The sequence below is a fragment of the Apis laboriosa genome, unplaced genomic scaffold (genome assembly GCF_014066325.1).
Source record: "Apis laboriosa isolate Shangri-la unplaced genomic scaffold, ASM1406632v1 scaffold78_cov150, whole genome shotgun sequence".
Lineage (NCBI taxonomy): Eukaryota > Metazoa > Arthropoda > Insecta > Hymenoptera > Apidae > Apis > Apis laboriosa.
The window spans coordinates 283,705-304,520 of record NW_025224442.1 but is presented as its reverse complement, the minus strand read 5'-3'; the positions used below and the strand labels follow the sequence as shown (position 1 = coordinate 304,520).

Here is a 20,816-nt window from a genome sequence, read left to right as displayed (position 1 = left end):
TTTTTTAATTTCTTTAATGATTTATTTTATAACTGCTTCTATACTATTGCTATTTTTAGCTGTTTTATGTTCCTTTATGATCTCTATTTCTTCTTTTTTTCTAATCTGTTCTTGTTCTGTTGTTCTTTCTATTATTAGTTTATTTCCGTTTTCTCAATCTTATTTTCTATTCATGTTCTTTTATCTTTTATTATGTTTGTGATTTATTTTATTGTTATTCTATATCTATTATTTAATTTTTTTCAATTCTATTTTTTCTTTCACAAGTTTTTTCATATTTCTTTTATCGAATTTAAATACTACTTTCTACCTCTGTATATTATACTATCTCTTATGTGTGTGTTTTCTTTTTCTGAACTTGTTTCTATCTGTTATCACTATATTTTATCATACTTTTCCTTTCTGTATTTAAAAATTCTTTTCACTATTTTCTGTAAATATTAGTTTCATTCTTCTTTTATTACTTTAGTTTTTCTCATTGAACTTTCCTTTTTCTTCATCTATATCTACTATTTGAAAAATTATTTACTTTAATTTCTTTGACTTTATTTCTTCTTTTCAATATATTTTTTTCTCCATTATAAATTTGATCTATATTTATTTCTTCTTCATTTTCATTTCTTTTTCATCTTTCCAATTTTGTAAATACTTATCTAAATTTTCTTTTATTATCCTACAACTATTCTATATCTCCATTCTATTCTAAATTTTTATTTTATCTTTTCTATTTTCTTATTTTTGAACTTTCTCTTTTCGTTTAAAAATATTTTTTTTCTTGCTTCGTTTATGGAAAAATACTCCAAATGCTATATATTTCATTCTCTTTTTCTTCTTTCTATATCTATTCTATATCTACTATTTGCAAACTATTTATTCTTTCCTTCGTTCTTCTTTCTATTTCATATTTCAGTAAAATTCTTTTCCAAATTTCTACTTCAATTTCTACTTTTTCTTTTTACTTATCTCTTTTTATTTCTACTTATCTCTTCATTTTCTCCTCTTCTGTCTATTTCTGTCTACATTTCTGTTTTACTTGTCGATAAAACCATCTTGAATTCAACACTCAATACTTCTCCATGTATTGAAAGAACAATCTAAATATTCAAGGAAAAAGATGCGCCATTAAAAACCGGAAGTGCATATGTTGCGTCATTTTCGATCAGGAAACCGCGTTTCCTCTTATATTCTCTCACTTCTAGTCTAGTCTTCCCACCTATCGTTACCTGGATCTATTCTACGAAAACTATAAACAACGAGAACAATGCGTAATTCTTCTCATACTGTGATTCTCAAGTGCTATAGTCATTTAAATCTAAATATGTACACGAGACTGTAATCACGTATTTCCATTCACGTATATCTTGCGAATTAATATAAAATTTCTTTTTTTTTTCAGGATACAAAGTTAACTTTAATCTCTCGTTGTAAGTTAACAGTTGCTTGATTGTTTCTTTTTTTTTTCTTCACTCTATTTGCTATTTCTTTGAAGAGAAAGATGTACGTATTTTTTTTTACAAATTTATTAATTTTTTTACAAATTAGAAAAAAATAAGAAAACGAATCGAACAACTGTTAGCCACTGTGCCTTGACTATCTGTTTACAATAAACAATCAGTCTCTACATCTCTGTCTTTCTTTTTACATATTCTTCTCTACCTATTCTTGTCATATAATAATTTACTTCATCTCTCTATCTCTTATTCTTCCATATCTTTTTTTCTTTTTTTCCCTTCTTGAGTGTAAATATGAAAATTGACGACTCTTTTAAAAAGTTTCTTCTTTTCTTCTCTCGTTCGATTCTTCTTTTGCTATCACAGCAGCTACGTTTTCGACAAGTTTTTAATAGAGAATCGTAGAGATATAAATCGATAATTTTAACCCTTTCGTTATTAAAGATGATTATCCAATTATCCAGTGCTGATCATCTCTCTTGCACGCAATTGAACTAATTATTACTAATGAAACTTTACAAGTTGGAAATTACAAGTTATTATTCTATTTCATATCGTTTATTAAAATAAATAAGCTTTCAGAGATTATTACTTAAATTTTAAAAATTATAACTTAACTGATTATCATATTTCATGTAAAATTGAAGTGATTTTTTTTACAACTTGTAATTTATCAATTCAATGTTATTAGTAAATTAATTATCGTGCAAGAAAGCCTTGATCTATTCTAAAAGAGATTAAAATCATCCCTCAATTTATATTAATAAAATTTCTATCTAGTATTCTTAATTGATATATTTTTGCGGAATTGTTTCGTTCAATTTTTATATTGTAAGATATTGGCAAAGAATCATGACGAAAGGGTTAATAAAAGAAGAAAACGTTCAGTGCGAAAGAAGCGTGCGCCTAATTGCGAAACAATCCAATTTTACAATTGTCCTGATTTTTATTCAGTTCTGATCTTTGTAAAGTTTACAAATAATAACAATATCTTGTATACGCTTTGTTTTGCTTTCGAAATACGTAAAAATAGCAGGGAAAAAATTAAAAAAAAAAAAGAAAAAAATTAAAAAATTAAAAATTGAAGAAAAGAATTAAAAAATTCTATATCGAAGAATTAAAAAATTAGGATTAGAAAAGAAAATCCTGCGAAAAATAAAAAAAAATTCAAGTTTAATCAAATATTGAGTTCCACGCTTTCATCTAAGAGTCCTTGGTAATTTTCGAGCACAGGTTGAACTTCCTCTTCTAAAAATTCAATGACTTGTTCAGGTGCTCTGCCAACGAAAGTTCGTGGATCTAGAAGATTGTCCAATTGATCGAGGATCGGTTTGAAATAAGGATCCTTCTTAATCCTCTCGACTAGATCATTGTCCTTGCCATATTGCTTCACCTGTGCACCTGCTTCTTGGGACAACACTCTTATTTTCTCGTGACAAACCTGTTACAGAAGAGTAACATTGATTTTCTATGATAGAGAGAATGGTTAAAATATTTTTCTTTTTTCTTTTCTTTGATAATTTTATATATGATATTAATTTTTCTATGAGATAGTTCGAAATAGCAATAACTCGTTGTTAATTTAAATTTATGAAATTCAATAAAACTTTGAAATATTCAAGAGATTAGTAAAAATATTAATTCCAAATTAATGCAATTTAATTTCAATTTTTCAAAAAAAATTTTAATTTTCTTTCAATTTTGAAATTGCTATTCCTGAACAAATGACCAAAGATCTTGACACAAGTATATCATATTAATAATAATAATAATGTTTCATTTAAATTACAGATTTTTAAATTTCTATCTACTCTGATCAACTAATAATTCAAACAATAAAAATCGCACCTGTCTATCACCTCCAGCTTTTACCATAGCCATTATCACATTTTCTGAGGCCATGAAAGGTAATTCTTGGTCGATGTGCCTGGCAATGACATTGGGATAAACGATCATACCCTCTGTAATATTTTGAAGTGTCATTAAAATCACATCCCCGGATAAAAATGCTTCAGAAAGGGTAATTCTTCTATTGGCAGAGTCGTCCAATGTTCTTTCCATCCATTGAGTAGCTGCTGTTTGTAAAGCATTGTTAACCAACGACATCAAATGCCTTGCTATGCTGCAACATCTTTCTGATCGCATTGGGTTCCTTTTGTATGGCATTGCACTTGATCCAATTTGAGTGCTTTCGAATGGCTCATCGATTTCTTTCATACTTGCCAACAACCGAATGTCGCTACATATCTGAAGATATAAAAATTACCAACATCAATTTTAAAAAGAAAATGAAAATATCATTCAGAAGAAAAATTTTCCAAATTTGATTTTTTGAAAATAAAATACTTGATTTTTTGAAAATAAAATAAAGATACTCCTTTCACCTTATGGACAGTGGATCCTAAGGAACTTAGAACGTTTAAACATTCCACATCAACCTTTCTACTATAAGTTTGCCCCGTTACAGGATAACACTTCTCGAATCCCGCCATTTTGGTTACCAACCGATCCAACTTCTTCACCTTTTCTCCATCGCCTGAAGAATTGAAAATCATACAAGAATTTTTAATTAAAAATCGAGATGGAAAGATCTCAAGATTCTTACAATCCGTTTGATAAAATAATTATCGAACAAGCAACTTACCATTGAACAACTGAAGGAACGATGCTTGGGTGCCGGTCGTGCCTTTCACGCCTCGAAACTTCAGATCGTCCCTGGCTCGTCGAATAGCTCTCTCGTCCATCAGAAGATCGTGCAGCCACAACGTTGCTCGTTTTCCAACAGTTGTAAGTTGCGCAGGTTGAAGATGAGTGAATCCCAATGTTGGCAACTCCCGATACATCATCGCAAATTTGGCGAGGCGCGACAAAACATTAGCCAATTTCGGAAGAAGGATATCGAATCCTTGGCGAAGAACGATTAAATCCTTGAAAAATGGCAACGGATAAAGTGTAACAACGAGTGGTTCTAAGATATTTCTTTTATATATATATATATGTATTACCGTGTTGTCACCGACGTAGCAACTTGTCGCCCCCAGATGAATTATGGGAGCTGCTTTCGGGCATTGATTCCCGAAAACGTGGACGTGAGCCATTACGTCGTGTCTGGTGGCCTTTTCTTCCTTCGCCGCTGCGTCGAAGTCGATGTCGTTCACGTGGGCTTCCATTTCCGCGATTTGTTCAGGGGTAATGGCCAGGCCCAGCTCCTGGAATAACATCGAACATAAAGTAATATCTAATAATATTTTACCCTGAATTTTAAATAAAAAGAAAAAAGAATGGCAGATATTTTTAATAGATATAAAATGACGACGATATTCGTGGATTGAGAAGAAAGGAAGAGGAAAATCTGATACGTGGAAAACTGGTTTTTATCTTTTTTTGGAAAAATTCACGACATTCTGAATCATCGTTGATAAATATTTGAATATAATTAAAAGATATTTCTTTTTTTCTTTTTTTCATTTAACGCATTGCGTAGAGAATAATTATTTTCGTTATTTTTTGAAGGGAACGAAGAGTTGAAAATATCTTTTCGATGGCATCAAAGTATATATATATACATATATAGTATATTATCGTTCGAGAGATAATACGGTATAAATGTACGGGTGTTATTTTTTACACGTCTTATCCCGCTTTCATACACGCATACGCTGTATCATCTGATTAGATAAAGAGAGGGCTTAGTACTCTCGAAACCAGCACGTTTTTACTTCAGATCCACCTGTTTCTGATCGTGAAGAGTGAGCATCGAAAAACTAAACATGGTGTCTTTGGAAACTGTCGCGGGTATAGTGATAAAAATTCTCAAGTTGGTGAGGAAAATAATTCTTCGACTAACCGATCAATTATCCAATTGTAAACAAATGGAATAAAACAAATCGATAATTCGTGAATAATAGAGAGGATATTAAAATTGAATTAATAATAATAAATAACTAAACAATATATTCTTATTAATATCCGGATTTTATTTTAGTTTCGTTAATTCGAGAAAGAATTATTAAAATATCTTGTTTTTTCTCGACAAAATTTTTATATACGTTCACAAATAACGAGAATAATTAAATAGCTCTATTTTACATAAATAAAATAATTAATGCATTGACGTGGATATGAATCAATGATACACAAATTTCGTGGATATATAATTTTTCATCGTTTTTACAAAAGTTATATTTAATTTACAAGAATAACGAAAGGGAATGAATAATATGATGTATATTAAAAAGAATTATTTTTTTTTATCGATAGATGATCGATTATCTTATAAATAAATTTACTTTGCAATAATAGTACACATATAATAGCGAAGTCGTGATTTATATGGTCCTCAATAACCAACAATTGTGATTCTTATTTATCGAAGAAATGGGGGCGATTTTACGAACGTTTAATTGCGCATCGATAATACGATCGAATCTGATTAATAACCCCGAATCTGCCAAATATTCTTACGCCCTTACGTTGATAAATCATCGTAATTGAATTTCTCATTCAAGAAATATTTATCACATAGTTTCATGATTCATTTTTTGTCCTTATCAGTACACGATAAACCATCTTGTTTGTAATGGTATTACGACGCCCTTTTTTTTTTAATTTACACGATATCGCGATATTAAGCTCGTAATATTTTTATAGTAGAGAATTAACTTTTAGAAAATTTAATAGAAAGACTGTATATAATAAAAATATGAAATATTTTTCTCTGATCGATTTTTGTATATGGATACATCTGTGCATGATACATATTGTGCAAACGCACAATAATCTTCACGAATCACGATTTGTTGTTACACAATTAAATTATCACAATTAGATATATAATAATAAATAAATTAATCATGATTATATATCTGAAATTTGATCGAGAGGTAGATAAAAATGTTCTTGGGAAAAGTTGAGTGGCATGAAAAGATCATAATAGTGCAACGATGCACTATTAATAATACGAATGGACATTTAAGAGTAAACTCAAGAATTACTTTTGCAAATTATATTGAGAATGAAAGATATTTTCTAATGTTTATTTTGCACTCTCATACTTATGAAAAAAAATGAAATTTTTAAAAAAATAACATCTTCTTTTACCTCTTAAATTCAAAATATCAATAATAAAAATATTTGATTGAACTGAATTCAATCTTTTTTGAATATTTCGATTCAATTTTTGAAACTGATTGACAATTGTCCTTTCAGATTATTAATCTAATAATCCTGATGCTGTATCGAACGGGATACAAAGGAGAATTCCTGGGTGTCGGAGGGACATGGAACTTAAACGAAGACAAAAATCCAGACGCAGAAATCGTTGCATCCGGAGTTTTGGTCGGATTTTTCATATACACCAGCGTTGTCTTAATCACTTACTGCTTTGGGAGCACGTATCACAAGAAGACACTTGTCGTAAGATCAATTTTGAATAATTTTAAGAATGAAAAAATCTGTTACATCGGATTTACGTAAATATAAATATTTTTATCGTGCAAAAATTAATTTCTATCGTTGCGTAAAAAATTATTCGAATGTTAATTTCTTTAACAGGAAATTATAATGAATTTCGTTGGAACCTTTATGTTCATCGCTGTGGGGGGTACAGCGCTTCACTATTGGCATGGTTATCAATCGGAAAATAAATACGATTCGATTATTCAAGAACGACAGGTAATTTATGTTTTTTAATCGAATTTTTATTTATTAAAATTTTGTTTTCGATAATTATATAGGGATGCATATGAGATTCACGTAATTTGTCCACTAAATAAATTTCAAAACTTTGCATCTTGTCTTATTTGTCTTGTCTAATAAATAAATATTTTCGCTTTGATATCTCGTTTTAGAAATTATTGGACAAATTATATAACTCATATTGTATTCTATTATAAAAATATGATTATGTTTAATATTTTGTATTAATATTTTGTATATTTATTAATTTAAATTTCTTAAAACAATTTTTTTTAGATCGGCTTAGCTGTTGGAGCATTGTGCGTTATCGAGGGTGCAGCGTATCTCGTCGACTTAATACTGAGTTTTCTCCATTTTGCGAAAAATACCGATAATTTTTTAGAATAAAGTCAAAAAATTTCATATAAAAAGAAGCAGTATAGAACCAGTATTTTTTAAATCGGTATCATCATCGATAATAATCCTTTCATTACGAATAAAAATTCAATATACATACATAATTCATATTGAAACAATTTTCATATTTCAGAAAATCGATAATTAATCATATATGTATTAAAAAAATCAATAGAAAATTAATAGAAAATTAAGAATTCTACCAATATTTAATTAGTATAGAAAAATATAAAACTTGTACGTCAATAAATATTTTTAAAATTTTTAATTCTCTATTAAAACAATTTTATATAATTTTGATAAATTAATTTTATTTATGCAATATATATAATGCATATGGAATAGTATTTAATTTTTTGTATTATTATAATTGTTGTACGTATACAATAATACATTTCTTTCGACAAATTTTTCGAATCGATCATTTTTTTTTTTTTTTTAATTATCGTACAACGCAAGAATATATTCCTTGCTATAAAAAGAAAATTATTCTTAAAATTCTCTTTCATGTTTTTATCATTGAAGATAGTTCACGTCAGAAGATAGTTAGAATAGTATAGCAACAGAGTGAACAGAGTTATTCTCGAAATTTCATTTAAACGAATATTTCGATGAAAAGATCGATTTTATCTCATCCAACATCAAATTTTTAATCGATTCAAAGTTAGTTTGATGTGACAAACATGAATATACTGGATTATTTACGTCACTTACTTAAGGATTTCAGTTATCTGCTGAAAATACACAAGCTGGTAAAATAATAATCTTCCATTCAAGTAATCACTCATTAATTTTCAAAATCCATTGATCCAAAAATTAATATCTACCCATATTTTAGATCATAGCTGGGGTATGCATATACGAATTGTTGAAGCACAAAGAATATATGATACCAAGATGGCTGTGGGTCATTTATTGCATCGACTCTTGCACATATTCTATCGTCTATATTTCCATAGGGTTCACTCAAATGTTCGAGAAGTCTCGTAAATTGCCAGTTAGTTTTAATTTATTGAATTAATTTTATTTGGATTAAAATAAATCGTATAAAATTTAAGAAATAAAATCATTTCAGGTTATACGAGTGATACTTTGAAGTAATTACACTGAAATCAAGCGTGTGTACATATTTAATTTTCAAACTTATACTTTACACACGAATCAAATTCTATGGTTTTTTTAATTTTTATATAATTCTTAAAATTATTTTCTCAAATTTGACTCAAAGGAACACAGATATTTGAAGTATCATTTGAGCAAATGTATAACAAATATTCTCGTTTATAGGAATTGATATATTTCACTATTGGAGTTGTTTTCCACTTAATAGGTGGAATAAGTGGTATTATGAGGGCAAGTTATATAGAAGATATAGATGAAGTTGACCCAACGAGAAGCGAATTCAAAATTGGCATATTATTATTAGGTAATTCTGTCTCTTACATTTTGTTCGAAATTATTTTTATCGATGTTTTAAACCTTTTATCTTTTTTTTTTTTCAGCTAATTTTGTTGTACTATTTTGCGAAGCTGCTTATTTAGGTTATGCGGAATTTTCAAAAAAGAAAGAATCTACAGCGTCTAATTAGAAATATATATATATATATAAAAAAATAAACATTCAAACATAATTAATATTTTATGCTTTTATATTAATTATTTTAAAATTAATATTTGAATAAATATTTTATTTTATACTTTCACATTCTGAAGTTTGTTTCAATTAAGAAATATAATTTCAAAGTATTTATATTCTGTATTTTATGGAGTGGAAATATAAAAAATTCAGTCATCCAACAAATAATAATATAATAGCGATCGATGATACTTTATTTTTATACTATTTTTCTTCAAATTAATTTATTTAATTTTAATTAAATTATTATTTAATTTAATTAAAATTATAATTCACGTTTCATGTTGATTTTTAAAATGTTATAATATATATAAATAATAAGATTAAAATACAAAATTATCAGTAAGTTATATTGGTATACAATAATGGATTAAATGCTAAAAATTAAAAATTAAATTTTCATACACGAAGCATACATTTTCTAGTGATGCATTTCAATGTGACGATTCAATCGATACAAGAAAGATCGATTCTTGAAACGTTCAAGCTTCCGGTGTATTCAATCAAAGAGGAGGAAACAAAACGTTATTGAAAACTTTTCATCGTATCTGTCGATCGAAGAGTTTTATAAATATCGAATTTTCAATAAAAGGATATTTCTGAGAAATATGGGTAACATAACATCACCGATTCGCAATATATTAAACGCGTGGACCGTCGATAAGAAATTACTGTTATGGAGAATATTATCCGTAGTACGATTTTAATACTTATTTAGTATTGTGATATATCGATTACAGAAATTGGTTCTAACATTATCAGTATCTATTTTAAACAGAACGAATAATTATATATATATATATTTTTTTAAGTCGAATTTATAACATTGCCTTATACCACAAAAACTTCAATCCTCCTCGAATCATATTTAGATGATTGAAAGGATTAATTAAGAAGAGTTTTTTAATCTTTGATAATCTAGAGAATTGGAAAGATTTAAATGAATACGTAAAAAATAAAATACTAAATATTGGATGATACGGAAATAAAAATTTCAAAACAGATATTTTTATCCAAGTTGTGAAAAAATTTTCGTTACGAATTTCATTTGATTTTTCCGAAGTGAAGTTGTAAAAATTATATGCCGAGGGAGCACAAAGAAATAAACCACGGATAGTTATGAAAGTATACAATTGAAATCTTTATGACTCGCATATGACTCAACGATGAGTTGTGAATTAAGTACAAGTTTCATAATTCATTTAACGTTTCGTTCATAAATCTCGATTGATACCGAGTGAAAAAAATATTTGCAACGATTTGAATTAAGTTATTTGATTCAAGAATATCATATTCAATTTTATATAATTGCACGAAATAACACTTTTAATAATACACATATCGTGTTGCATATCTTTAAATAACAAACACGTGTAAAAATTTTCAAAATTTTGATAAAGAGTTAACAGTTAATTCTTTATCCAATCCATCTCTACTAATAATCGATCATGGATCATAAAAACGATCGAAATTTAAATAAATTCGTAATCGTACGTAAATCCATTATTATATCAGGTTTTTTTTATAAATCTTTTACAGTTCTGTTGCATAGCGGGTACCGCGATATACATGCGTCCATTGGAACCGTATCTCGACGCTCCGATATTTGGTATTTTGGTACCGACTTTTATAACGGGCTACATCATCATCCACTCGATCGAAATTTTCACCTTGATCATGAATAAGGAGTATGTCTTTCTCGTGAGTAAGTGGAAAGTGAAATGTAAAAAAAAACGGATCGAGTAAAAAGTTTCTCTATAAGAAAAAAAAAAAAAAAAAAAAAAATGCACGATTATAAACAGGAAATATGTTTCGTTGTAATTGGAGGGATGGGATGTATAATATGTGGCACGTATCAGCTTCTCAAGTGGGTCAACTGGATAATTGGTGTTCTTCATGAGGAGCATAATGAAGATTACAAGTGCGTATAACCAAAATTTTTTTCACATTCTATAATATAATAATAATAATATAAAATTTAATCCAACAAGAATGAAGCAATTCGTACGAGGAATAGAGGATAAACAAAAATTGTCCACCTGATCTTATATTTCCAGCATATCGGAATTCATATTGGCCCTGATCTTCTTGTTCCAATTCGCCAGCTCCTGCGCTATATTGGTTCATCGTGCTGTAGAAATGCGCGAATACATGGATCGAACGTTTTCATAATGCTTGGAAACAAGGGGGAGGATGGGAGAGGAGGAGGAGAAGGAAGAAGAGGAAGAATATATATTCTTTGAAAATACATATCGACGAAATTTTGTTTCGAATCGCTTAAAAAAAAAAAAAAAAAAAAAAAGAAAGAAAGAAAAGAAAAGAAAAAAAAATGATTTGTAAATATATTTTTATTTCGAGAAATATTGGGATATTTGTGAGGATGTTAGAGAAGAATATAAGAGCGAGAACGAGACGTGATGATGAAACTCAAATCAAATTCTCTGAGGATGAAAACGCGAATTCAAGAATTCGTGAAATTATGGGAATCGGGAGAGAGGGCGAGAAGGCGAGTGAGTCAATGGACAAGGCGAACACATCGAAGTAAGAAAGGATTGGAAATGATGGTCATCATCAATTAATCTACTTGACCCCGTAATTATCGTGGATGAGCGGTACAGCCATCGGTACACCCACGATCCGGATACATAATCGCGTTAATTAGGAATGCTGCTTGTAATTCAACTTCACAGGGCGCGACTCGACGTTAATAAAAATAAATTGAAAACGGGGGGAGAGAGAGAGAGAGAGAGAGAGAGAGAGAGAGAGAGAGAAAGGGAACGATGACACGGAAAAGAAAATAAGAAATCGATGTAATAAGCATATTAATTTTCTATACAATAATAAAAATTATCGTTTTTTGAGAATTATATATATTTTATTCTCGAAATTCGGGAATTTATTTATTTATTTATTTTTTTAGAAGAATATTATGGTAAATTTAGAAATTTTTATTTCCTCTGTGAATAAAGATTTAATTCGTCCTTTTATTTTTAGCTCTGGAGAATTTTACACAAGTTGATTCTGTTAACTCTTGGATTGTGACATAGATTTGTTTCCATTCGTGGAATTGGAATTTTTTTTTTTTTTTTTTTATTGCTTCAAAGCGTAATTTTTTAAAGTGGAAAAGTTATAATAATTCAAGATCGATAGAAGGATTGCATAATCGAATCCAATGAAGACCAGGCCGCACCTACTGACCTAGTGAACACGTAATTTTTTAGTACGCACAATTGTGCATGTATGTACTTGTCAATGTAAATGAAAATATTTGCGCATACATAAGTGATTGTGTTCAGATGCGTTACGTCGCATACGTATAGTGCAGTATAGTTTTTCTGTAATAGGAGTAGCTAAAACAGTATTGCGCAATTAGAAAATAATCTGTTGTCAGTGTAAGTTAAGTTTAGTTCGAATCGTTCACGATAATGCGATATATTTTTGAGTTTATTAATTTTTTAAGTTGAATGCAAAATTTTTATTTTTCGCATATTTATTTTAATATATGTTTTTCGTTCGTTAAATCGTAATTCGTCTTACAAATTCATCCTCGATATTCGATGTAACGAAATTTCATTTCTGTTATTGACTTGACTGATTCATTTCATATTTAAAAAAAGTTGGCAATTTATCCCTATCTCGTTTCAATATTCACACAAACCCGTTTACTATGTCACGGTCGTGATCTTATAACTTTCTATAAGTAGTTTTTAGTCGGCAGTTAAACATGGAACGTACTAATTTATAATTTCCTTTACACAGAAATCAAATTATTCTTCTTCTTCTATTCTACGTACGTTCCAATTAAATTACTATGTAAGGGAAGAAGAACTTTCAAAGTATGTTACAAAAACACTTGGAAATTCACAAATGGAAAATTTCTTTTACCTATATTTTCTACTATTTACAGTAGAACAATTTCAAAATCAATGGAATCCATCTCTCCATTCGATTACTACAATATCCAATTATTCTCTATCAAAAATTAATTCTCAATCTCTCTAAACGGAACTAAATCATTTTTAATAATCGATACCAGCTCTAATTTATTCAAGAAAAGTATATTTGTTGTATCGACATGTAATACGATACATACGTATGAAATGGAGAAAAAAGGAGTCGTAGAGAAATTATTTCGCAATATTGCTCAACGTAAGTAATACGATTCGAGCCACGAATCGATTTAAAGATCGATTTTTCAGGGGGGAGAGCGTTCCTTTTCGCCGATCCTTTTATTCCAACCATTTCTCGACCCGCCCTCGATCGTGTATTTTTCGTTCATGCGTGTTTAATCGGTCTGCCCGCAAGGTTTTTGCACGTGTACACATCCGCAATACACACAAGTCCAAGCAAAATTATACACCGTGAGTCATATGATGTGCAGCATGCAACGATGCATACCTTCCAACAACACGTGCTCGTGAATTAAATCTCGCAGTTACCTTGCCCTTCGTCACAGACTCCGATTACTGAAGACCATTTTTTTCCCCCTCCCCTTTTCCCTTTTTTCGCAACTCTGAGCTTCAAGACGTTATTCCGTGTTGGATTCTTTTTAAATGATCGAGAAGAAAAAGAGAGAGAGAGAAACGAGTATGCGGATATATCGTCGAAAGAAGAATAAATTTTATTTTGTCAATATTTTGTAAATGATATCAGAATTTTGATCGAAGAGCCTTAATTTATCGACTTATATATTCCGTGTTGGATTCTTTTAAATGAGAAGAAAAAGAAAGGGAGAAACGAGTATGCGGATATATATCGTCGAAAGAAGGATAAATTTTATTTTGTCAATATTTTGTAAATGATATCAGAATTTTGATCGAAGAGCCTTAATAAATCGATATCGTAATTTCGAAGACTTAATTTTGAATAACATCGAACAGAACTTTTCATCTATTACGCAATTACACAATTAAACAATTACACATTATTTTCGCAACACTCGTTTCATTTAAGTGTTCAAACACTTACAATTGCGTCGATCATCTGTATCTAATTATCAGTATCTCGATTCGTGCTCGAAATTATTTTACAAAAATTTACCGACTTCGTTCTCTGCGCCCCCCGGAATAAAAGGAATTTCGTAATTCACAAAGAGGCAACTCTCCTCGACCAATTTAACCCAGAAAAAGAAGCCTCGCCCACCATCCAATTATTCTCTCCTCCTCGACATGATGTTCCACCGTAAAACCACAACAACAAACTAACGCATTGTATCCTCGATCAGACTCGATAAATTCTCTTTCCTCGAAGTAGGGAGAGCGAGAAATCCGTCGTTACGCAAGAAACGCGCAGTTTTCCTCGGGAAATTGAAAGAAAAAAACTTTCCTTTGTCGGAAGAGAAGAAAGGGAAGCGAAAGGGGAGAGAGAAGGAGAGAGAAGGAGGGAATAGCGAACGATCCGCGTCGATTAAACGTGTTTTTAGGGAGTAAAGTGGATAGTTTTTCGCTAAATTGCACACCAGTGACACGATAGGCAGACACACGGTGAACCTGGTCGTAACAAAGTCGGCAAACCGCCTGCGCAACTCGTAACTACGTACGGCGACGTAGACCCGCGTTGTTGTGTCACGGTTGGCGTTCCAGTTTAACTTCGTCCGCCACACGGTGTGCAACTCCGTGTTCCTCCTCCACATTTGGACGACCATCCGCATTTGTCACTTGTGCCAATTGCGAGGTATCGATCGAGATATCGTAAGTGAAGAAGATTTTCTCTTTCTATCTCTTTCCCGTTCGTGTAACTCGGTTTGACGAGGTTTGACGAGGTTTGAGACGGATTAAAGTAAAATTATCGACGAGGAATCGACTTGGAAAGGAGGAAAGTTGAAGGTTGACAAGTGTTTGCATGTGCGGATTGGAAGAGATTTTTTTGAATGATCCACGTGGATGGTGAGGAATCAATTTGTTGAGGAAGGTAAGTTGTTTAATAGATGGATTAATAATAGAAGGATGTTTTTATTTAAATATTGATTTTCGACGAAATTAAAATTAAATTCGTTGGGTCCTCGAGTTATTGCGAGTTGAAGTTATATTATTTATTAAATTATTCTTTTTGTTTTAAAACTTTGTTTGAAAAAAATTCTAGGAAAAAGAAATGCAATTCTTGCAGTTCGTAGAGTATACTTTGCCATTGAATCACGTTTACTATGATTGCGCAATATTTATGATTCAGAAATTTCAAGAATGTTAATTGCATAGGGGAACATCAACTGCATAAACGATGCATTTGTGCATGTATCGCTCAGTGAACGTTTACAAAATACATAATTTTCAGAGATTTGTAAAATATTAAAGATCCGTGTTAAATCTTGTTATTTAAATATCGCATGCAACAATTATCTATACGTAAAATCACTTTCCGTGTCCACGAGGCTTTAATTTTATGCACACAGCATTAATTCAGATGTTAATCGTGTTATTTATCGCTGCTAAGGTTCAATGCGCTTGATGAGACGAGATTAAGATCAAAAGGTGGGAAAAATTGATCGTGGACAAAGATCTGAAATCTTTCAAACTGGGTGACGGAAGAGGAAAACATCGTAGAGTCAGAATGGCAGACGAGAGTCAGCAGGAGAGTCAACCTGCGCGTAAGGAGCGGAAAATTATGAATTACTTGCCATTTTCGCTAAAAATTTTGGAAATCGTGAGTAATGATTGATTAATTAATTAAAAAACAAAAATAATAAAAAGAAATTAAAAATTAAATGCGAAAGAATTATGCAAATGCGACAATGAAATTTATTGTATTGCTTTTCCTTAAAAAGAAATTGGAAACTGAGTGTTCTGTTAAATTGATAATGAATTGATCAAGCTAAGAAATAAGAATTTCGAAAAGTAATATTTTTTTGAAAATTTATCAAATAAATTTAATAAGAGATATTTGCTTTGATTTTAATTAATTTTGATTATAATCTTTGATTTAAATTTGCAAATTTTCTTTGTTCGACAGATACTAGCTGTGTTCTCGATTGGATTAATCGTGGATCCATTGAATTCGTTTCAAAAACTTTCGCTCAGATTACAATTCAAGCTTGACGATGCTGCGATAATTTACATCACTATCGCTGGTTACATCATAATCAACACGCTCTTCATCATTTGCCAAATATTGGGCGATCGAATACCGAAAAGAACGGTAAGTTAATTAATGAGTTTTTAAATTAATGAGAATAATTCAGAAAATATAAAAAATGTTATAAATTAATAGCAAAACTTGCATCTATAATTTTTTCTCAAATTTAAAAAATTTTAAAAAATATGAAAGATAAAAATTATTGCAGAAAACAGTTTGCATATGTTTTGTCGTGCAATTTTTTATTTCTATGATTAGAAAAAAAATTACGTGACGATGGATAAAGCGTCACAATCAAGGGATCGCGTGACAAAAGGACGAATAATATAGATTCACTTCCTACATTCAGTATTTTAGACGTAAATTTACTAGCAAGGTCGAAGTTTCCGGCATTCTCTCGAGGAAGAGAACTATTTGCACGAATAGCAATAAATCGTTAATAGATTAAAGATATTTATTGTTGAATGAAAATTTATTTTATTAATTTATACTTTGGATATTTTATATTTTCTGATTCTGCAATTTTACATAAATTATTTATCCAATAATTGAGTGTCTTTCGTGACTATAGTGTACTTTTCATTTCGAAATGTGTGCGGAATTATTTATCACATCGTAACGCGTAAAAAAGAAATTTCTATTTTAGCAAATTGAAACAATCTTTAAATTGAACAAAGATTTTCTTTTAAATTTATTTGTAGTAATAAAATTCTCCGATTTTCTAATAATTTCTATTTTAAAAAAGTATCTCTCTCTAATAATTAAATCCATAATTAATGCCAATTCCTAAGTTTCTAGGAATAAAATATTCATCAAGGATTTTTAGTACGAGCTCGTTAAACATTCAAGGTATAAAATGAAGGCTTATTTCTCATGGCTCGTAAATGACATTGAGCCAGCAAGTTAAATAACTGTATCGATTTACATTTCATATTATTTATGAATATTATAATTTTACGGGTCATTAGGAACCGATTAAAGGCTCCTCTCCCCATCACAGTTAATTCCATTTTAATGACTCTGCCATTTAGAAGTTCTATTGTATATCTTTCTCATTCCGTTTCGAATTATTGCCATATTAAATTATCGAAATTTTATTAAATAATCTTTATACAATTTAAAAATCGCCATCGTATCGCCACTGTAATCTGCCTCGAGTTAATCGTTCCAAATCTACGCGCTTGTGTTCCGTTCTTGTTCGATTAAAATTCATAACTTATCAACTTCTTATACAGTTTATCGACCACCTACTTTTCGACATTTATGTTCGACAAACGATCGGTGCTCGTAGTATCTGGGACTGGTTGTTTCGAGACACGCGATAATTATTGTCGTTCGTATCACACAGGCGTGATAACGCGAAGAATAATTGCCGTGTTTGAAAGTGAACGACACCGTGGCCTCCTTTTCCATGGTGCAAGGAACTTTTATTTACAAAGAAATTTTTTTTTTTTTTTTTTAAAGTAACACAGAGACTTAGATCGCATTTAGAAAAAAGATTTTCAAATGAATCCGTCCTATAGATTTAAAATCGATGTACTTTTGATGTAATTTTCACTTGAAAATCGTGAAATCATTCATAAAATATAATATTCGTATATTTCTATAATCAATTGTAATAACAGACACAATAATTAGTATAATTTTAACTTAATATATATTAAAGTTTTAAATATTACTATTAATAATCAAAATTTGCCTTTTGTATATTTCTATTTCTATTTCTCGATGATTTTCTTTGAAAAATATAAGTAAAAGTGAATCAGTTGATCACGTGATCATCGATCTGCTCTGATTCCAGTTAGTAATATTTTCCTCGGTTGGGGCGCTCCTCCACATCGTCGCTGGGAGCGTAATTGTTTATAATTGGAGGAAGATTATCGGCCCTTATTACAACAACAATGAATTCTATCCGAGCAAGCAGTACATGGACATGTTCATATCTGGGGCCGTGTTCACATTTGCAAACGCTGTTGTTTTTATTCTAGAAGTTTTCTTCATCATCAAGTTCTCGTCGAAAGGCACAGAGTGAAAATTTTGAAATGACGTGGAAGAGGAAAATATTTTTGCAAAGATTATATACTTAATGAATAAGTTATTAATAATTCAGAAAGATATGAATATTTAATATTATGTAAAATTTTTCGAGAAGGAAGAGATCGAAGAATTATTGTTGTAAGGAATAATGATTAATTTTTGACGACGTTTAATGATTTTAAACGTTTAAAACATCTTTTTAGAATATATATATATATATATACATATATATAGAAGTGTGAATGGTAAGTGTGTAAAATATATCATAGTTGATAGGAGAAATTTTATTTTATCGCAATGATTAATAATAATAAGTACTTTCGGAGAATGGTAGTTGCAAGAAATTATGGAATAAGGAAGAGAATCGAAGAAAGATGATTTTCCACCAAATGTGTTCTACATGATACATTGAAAAATAATATGAAGAAAAAAAAAAAAAATGATATACACGGAAATACAGTCTAAAAATAATTCACAAGCCAAATAATATTTAAAGATTAATTGTAAGTCCTGATTCCGTCCAATTTTTAAAATAAGCATATAGGTTAAGTAATACTTGATTAGATATAAGTTAAACATAGAAATTTATAGAAAATGTACAAATAAAGTAACAAATGAATTGTACTTTGTAGAAAATTAGATTTTATGAAACATAGCTTTAAATGATTAGGATATCATAATATTTTGGATCGATAATTTCATAGAATTTTTCATAGTTGGTATACTTTGATCATCAATTTTTTAGAAATATAGTAAATTTAGTAATAGAGAAAACTAATATCCAAAGATTTTCTACGTATACGAAATATTATTATATATTTTTTAAGGAAGCTAATAAAGATTCCACCGAAAAAAAAATAAAAAAAATACGTATAAAAATATTAAATATTACTTATATTCTTACTTAATCCAAAGTTTGTATGATTAGTGTAGAATTATGTATAATAATATTATATACATTTCTTATTCTCATTATACATTTTATATATTCAACAAACCTCAGAATTGCCATGAATATTCTTAGATAATTAGTATATATAGAGTATATATAGAGAGTTATAGTTTTTATACTTGATAATTATAATTAAAAATAAGATCAGAAAATTAAAATTTGCCTTTATAAATATTTATCGATTTATAGATCTATTTGTATAGATTTAACAAAAATGAACGTCTCTTTATCAAAATATATTCCGTCCAATTATTTACAATAATGAAAGATGTCCAATGCAATCTTTCCTATTAATATTTCGAAATTTTTGTAATATAATTTTGTAAGTGAAATGTAAAGATATATCAATAAAGAGTGTTAAAATATATATGTAATTCATACTGTATAATATATATACGAAACAATGGAAGAAATATTTTATCGATTAATTTTATTAATCATGTATCATCGTATAATTTGTGAAAATTTTTTGCAAAAAAAAAAATATTTCAATCAAATTCCTTTTTTTTTTTTTCTTCTTTCATCTTTACAACTTATCAATCGATCAAGGAACCAACTTAATACAATCTGAACATAACTCTTTTTCCGTATAACACGATCTCAGAAGAAAATTGCAAATCTATCGATACATCGTGATGCATCGATATAACAATAAACAAATAAATTGAAATACACGTGAAATATGTAGTGAAGGAATAAAAAATAAAGGTTCATTCGATGACAGAAAGCTGATAAAACTTCATAAAACCAAATGATAATGAACCCGAGAAATCCAAGAAGAGGTAAAATTATCTTTCAATCATTACCCTTCCTCCTAATTTTTATTATTTCCTTTCAAAAATAACGAACATTTTTTTTTTTTATAGAAGTTTATAAAATATCTCAAAGGAATAAAAAGAGTCAAGAAATCAGCAAATGTGTACAATTAGTAATAAAACCACTCAGAATTATTCAATTTGTGAGTATCAGTTGAAAAGAAAAAATAAATAAAATAAAAATTAACTCGATGCATAACACAATACGTTATCTCAATATAATTAAAAATTAAACGAAATAAATGTGTGTGTTGATTAGCTAGCGGTACTGCTGATGTTTTCATTTGTCGTTTATGCGACAATGTTATTTGAGACCGATTTTCCATCCTTAATATATATTTTACTCCTCGTCCTGTCTGGAGCCTATCTTATCGCGTTATCGATTGATCTAATTAGCCAATTCGGAGGAGGAGAATTGGGCGGGATACCGGTAAACATTTGTGCGAACAAATTTTCTCATAAGTTGAAAAATCAATTTAAATTTCACATCTTTATGTGAAAATATCACTATATATATATGCGGATATTTATGAAAATTCATATTTTCTCGTTACGTTATGATAAAGAATGCATGTATATATGTATAAAGAGATCGTGCAAAAGATTTTTAATTGATAATAGTAATCGATTTTTAATATCTCTTTTTCAATATCGGTCAGGATTAAATATTGAATTAAAAATAGGAAAGAATCATTTCAAGATACTTGTGCATTTCTTCTCCGTTTCATAAATATTCGCAGATAAAAAAAATACATATGCAACGCG

The 20,816-nt window shown here is 29.4% G+C and overlaps 4 protein-coding genes across 10 annotated transcripts in view; 3 read left to right on the top strand and 1 right to left on the bottom strand.

Moving 5' to 3' along the window:
* Positions 1–1,009: 1,009 nt before the first annotated feature.
* LOC122719447 (adenylosuccinate lyase) overlaps positions 1,010–20,816 on the bottom strand; it is a 28,811-nt gene continuing 9,004 nt past the window's right edge. The window contains exons 1-6 of one of the 2 annotated variants that reach the window (XM_043945234.1): positions 14,148–14,343; positions 4,457–4,660; positions 4,096–4,378; positions 3,836–3,987; positions 3,300–3,698; positions 1,010–2,892 (exon numbers count right to left, since the gene is read on the bottom strand). In XM_043945234.1, coding sequence (XP_043801169.1) covers positions 2,629–2,892; positions 3,300–3,698; positions 3,836–3,987; positions 4,096–4,378; positions 4,457–4,660; positions 14,148–14,162 — 1,317 coding nt within the window. In that variant the 5' untranslated portion in view covers positions 14,163–14,343 and the 3' untranslated portion in view covers positions 1,010–2,628. Of the gene's footprint in view, positions 2,893–3,299; positions 3,699–3,835; positions 3,988–4,095; positions 4,379–4,456; positions 4,661–14,147; positions 14,344–20,816 lie in introns of those variants that run through there. The other variant, XM_043945233.1, reaches the window with a different exon arrangement.
* LOC122719451 (protein snakeskin) lies at positions 5,119–7,558 on the top strand. Of its 2 annotated transcripts, none has more exons than XM_043945239.1 (4): positions 5,119–5,272; positions 6,660–6,866; positions 7,005–7,124; positions 7,425–7,558. In XM_043945239.1, the coding sequence occupies exons 1-4, from the start codon at positions 5,222–5,224 to the stop codon at positions 7,533–7,535; spliced, it is 489 nt and encodes a 162-aa protein (XP_043801174.1). In that variant the 5' UTR covers positions 5,119–5,221; the 3' UTR covers positions 7,536–7,558. The 2 variants fall into 2 exon arrangements, with proteins under 2 accessions (XP_043801174.1, XP_043801175.1); XM_043945240.1 differs by having other exon boundaries at positions 5,156–5,246.
* Positions 7,924–11,955, top strand: LOC122719448. 5 transcript variants are annotated; one of them, XR_006347615.1, is made up of 5 exons: positions 7,924–8,296; positions 8,383–8,541; positions 8,832–8,970; positions 10,719–11,100; positions 11,237–11,955. XR_006347615.1 is itself a non-coding variant. In XM_043945235.1 (4 exons), the coding sequence occupies exons 1-4, from the start codon at positions 8,228–8,230 to the stop codon at positions 10,862–10,864; spliced, it is 513 nt and encodes a 170-aa protein (XP_043801170.1). In that variant the 5' UTR covers positions 7,924–8,227; the 3' UTR covers positions 10,865–11,955. The 5 variants fall into 5 exon arrangements, 2 of the variants coding, with proteins under 2 accessions (XP_043801170.1, XP_043801171.1); XR_006347616.1 differs by having other exon boundaries at positions 7,924–8,541; positions 8,620–8,970; XR_006347617.1 differs by having other exon boundaries at positions 7,924–8,541; positions 8,603–8,970.
* On the top strand, positions 14,733–18,399 carry LOC122719449. Its single transcript, XM_043945237.1, has 4 exons — positions 14,733–15,089; positions 15,609–15,818; positions 16,125–16,310; positions 18,049–18,399. Exons 2-4 carry the CDS (start codon positions 15,726–15,728, stop codon positions 18,277–18,279), a joined length of 510 nt encoding a protein of 169 aa, XP_043801172.1. The 5' UTR covers positions 14,733–15,089; positions 15,609–15,725; the 3' UTR covers positions 18,280–18,399.